Source organism: Sphaeroforma arctica, assembly GCF_001186125.1.
Source record: "Sphaeroforma arctica JP610 unplaced genomic scaffold supercont1.310, whole genome shotgun sequence".
NCBI lineage: Eukaryota > Ichthyosporea > Ichthyophonida > Sphaeroforma > Sphaeroforma arctica.
Genome location: NW_014040248.1, coordinates 73,901 through 77,258, shown reverse-complemented (window position 1 = coordinate 77,258; position 3,358 = coordinate 73,901). Strand labels below are relative to the sequence as shown.

The window sequence follows — 3,358 nt, the reverse complement described above, 5'->3', positions numbered from 1 at the left end:
GTCTTCCTGGAGGCTGCAGTGTGTGTCGTCAAATGTCGAGTATACATATAGTTGGGATACTTGCAGCTGCTACGAGTTTTTAGGGTTTTAGGTTTTAGGGTTTTCGGGTTAAAAAAATGTTTGCGCATGTCTAAGTGTGTGTGTGCTTATTGCATACCGAATGGCCGAATGGGCACGTCCCTTGCCTGCGCATCACAGAGATGAACGCACCGTGAATGTTACTGTATATGCGTTTTATTTTTATCTGAAACGTTTTTATCGCGAACTGTTTAGTACATAGATGAGCCCACCGCAAACGTTAAACCCACTGCAAACGTTACTGTATATGCACTTTAATTTTTATCTGAAACGTTTTTTATCGAACTGTTTAGTATATTGATGAAACCACTGCAAACGTTACTGTATATGCATAATGATTCTTGTCTGAAACGTTTTTATTGAACTCTTTCGTATATTGAGAGACCAATTGTAAACGTTTCTGTACATGCGTATTAATTTTTATCTGAAATGTTTTTATTTAAACTGTTTAGTATAACGTATCTGTAAGATTGTTTTAGTATAGAAACGAACGCCTAGCTATGTGCTCTTGAGCAAATTTTTGCCATAGATGTTGCTCTGTGAATTGATATAGGCACGCGCACACACGACTTGATCAAACGAATGCACTTGGACTTTCGTTCTCCAGGGTAATTACATCTGGATGATTGGCGAGTTTAAGCTGGAGAATCCGGAGGCCTTTTTTAGTATGTGGGGTGTTTAATAGTGACATTCAAGCGTCTACACTATCTATATATATATATATATACATGGTTCTGAGGTGGCCTATGCGGAGTCTACCTCAGTATGAAATGTGTGTTTGGTATGATCTTGCAGTTGGCCAGGGTGTGTAGCAATAGGCTGCATGTTTGTTGTAGATAGATGCATCTGTGAGGGTTTTGTCACAGATACGTCTGTGAGAATTTGTCATGTATACATTTGTGAGTGCTTGTTAAAGATAGATACATATGTGAGTGTTTGTTACAGATATATTCATATGTGAGTGCTTGTTACAGATATATTCGTATGTGAGTGTTTGTTACAGATATATTCGTATGTGAGTATTTGTTACAGATATATTCATATATGAGTGCCTGTTACAGATACATTCATATGTGAGATCCATCATGCACCCTACTTTCGGCATCGAAGCCCCCTGCTTCAAGCGCCTGCCACAGCCTAACCCTATGTAATCCTGCACAGACACGGATGGTATGGACGAAGATCAGGTCTACGAGATGGCTGACGCAGTATACAACCAATACGCTGAATACGCCAAGTACATCCTTCTGGGAGGCTCCATCTGGCTCTCCATCTACTACGTGCTCAGGTGCTTCCCGAGTTTACCTGGGTTCACTCGCACAGACACCTTTGTGCGTGAGATCAACAAGAACAGACCGCCAACGCGCTTTGGACTGTACTTCATCGACTTCATCGAGTACGAGGTAAGGCCAGGCTTGCATGCGGCTGTGTGGTAGGGTTTTAGGGGATAGCGCTGCGTAGGGGATAGCGTAGTACACACACACACACACACACCCCCCAAGTTTGAATGATTGCCAGGTGCGTGGGCAATCGTATACCTATCACAGACACTCACACTATTCTGAGAGGCTATACGGTCTGTCTATGCTTGACGTTTTGGCAAACATCGGTGGAATGCGTAAAATTACTTCAGTTCATAGAAGTCGAGCGACAACCGGTTGAGTGTGATTCCAGGACGTATTCCGGGACGTAGGACTTTGCGTAGTAGTGGAAGGATAATTTAGAAATGTCTACTCACACAGGCACGTACTGTACTACTTACATGGCTTGTACTCACGATCACAATTTGGAGTCACGAAGCCATTACACTTTCCAATAGCCGACTGATTGCTATTCCACTTTCCAATAACTAACTTATTGCCCCCCGATATCATATGTATTGTTACACAGCGGCGACGCGCGACCCCACTCCTCACACACGCTCTATCTCAAGATTTTAAGTTCCATTCCATTCTTCAGGTAAAATAAATATGCATGCCCACCTCCCCAATTCCCACCTCCCTATCCCTACCTCCCCTACTCCCACACGCACGTACATAGGGCTCCATACCGTTCATCTTTATCCCAAATATACATGCCCACCTCCTCTATCCCCACCCACATATGCACAGGACACGCACGTTCTGCTGTGGGTGGTTAAGGATTGTCTGTGGACGTATGGGTCGAATGCAGGCTACATCATCTTTGTGGTGCCTACCTTCTTTCTGTTTGCCGATCTGATCTGGAAGTGTCTGAGGCGGCGAGGGCAGCTACTGCACCTGTTCCACAACTGTTTGGTCATGGCTTGGTTGTTTGCTAACACTGTATGTCCTGTAGATGAGTATGGTTGCACCTGTTTTACAACTGTATACATATGTATGTATATACGTATAAATATGCATGTATTTTTACTATGATTCGATTTTTTTTTGTTAAAGAGCGTGTCACCTTATATATATATATATATATAATATGAGCGTATTTGTATATGTACCTTATACTTTGGTTTATGTATAGAGTGGTAGTAGTGTGCGTATGATGGATAAGAGATTTAACTAGAACAGAGGATATGATGCCCTCTGTGGAGCTGTGAGAGTGTCGCTTGAGTTCATCTGTAGAAATGTTCATATCTCCGTGGGTACAGAATGATCCCTGATTAGTATTGTGTATCGTTTAGGGTTCAGATTTATATGGTGCATTGTTTAGGGTTTTAGGGGTTGACTTTGCCCATTGGTTGCTCTACTTTAGGGTTTAGGGTTTTGTGCGGTATTACTATCAGACAGGCATGGACGTGCATGTCCACATCCTCATGCGTACCTTCTCTACCGCCGCTGTTGTCTGCACTACTTGATATCTGAGACCAACTTGTCGTTATATAAATATATATATATAAATGTGTGTGTGTGTGTATCTTCATATATGTATATATACATTCACTCACCCATATCATATCGCCCCACCAGGTGTGGGCCATTGGAGAGATGGTGTATTACGATGATGAGCTTCCGGACGAGGCGTACGAAGAGTACCATTGGCCGTCTGACGCAGGCAGTTACTCGCAACTGTATCTGCGGTACTCAGTGGGTTGGTTGTTCTGTGGGTCACTGATTATGGTGGCCCTATTCCACCTGTGGTGGATCACTGTGACGCTCATGGGCAAGCTTGGTCCCAGGTATGCGTGTGTATATGTATGTATGTATGGAGAGAGTGATATAAGTAGGTTACGTGTAGGCAACGATTATATATAATTTGTATTATATTATATTATATTATATTATATTATATATACTCGCACATTATA

General features: G+C 42.5%; 1 protein-coding gene across 1 annotated transcript in view; it reads left to right on the top strand.

Annotated features, from left to right (window-relative positions):
- SARC_05073 (hypothetical protein) overlaps nucleotides 1-3,358 on the top strand; it is a 7,695-nt gene that overhangs the window by 2,270 nt on the left and 2,067 nt on the right. Inside the window, exons 3-6 of the mRNA XM_014301079.1 lie at nucleotides 686-743; nucleotides 1,240-1,481; nucleotides 2,190-2,381; nucleotides 3,021-3,229. Coding sequence (XP_014156554.1) covers nucleotides 686-743; nucleotides 1,240-1,481; nucleotides 2,190-2,381; nucleotides 3,021-3,229 — 701 coding nt within the window. The remainder of the gene's footprint in view (nucleotides 1-685; nucleotides 744-1,239; nucleotides 1,482-2,189; nucleotides 2,382-3,020; nucleotides 3,230-3,358) is intronic.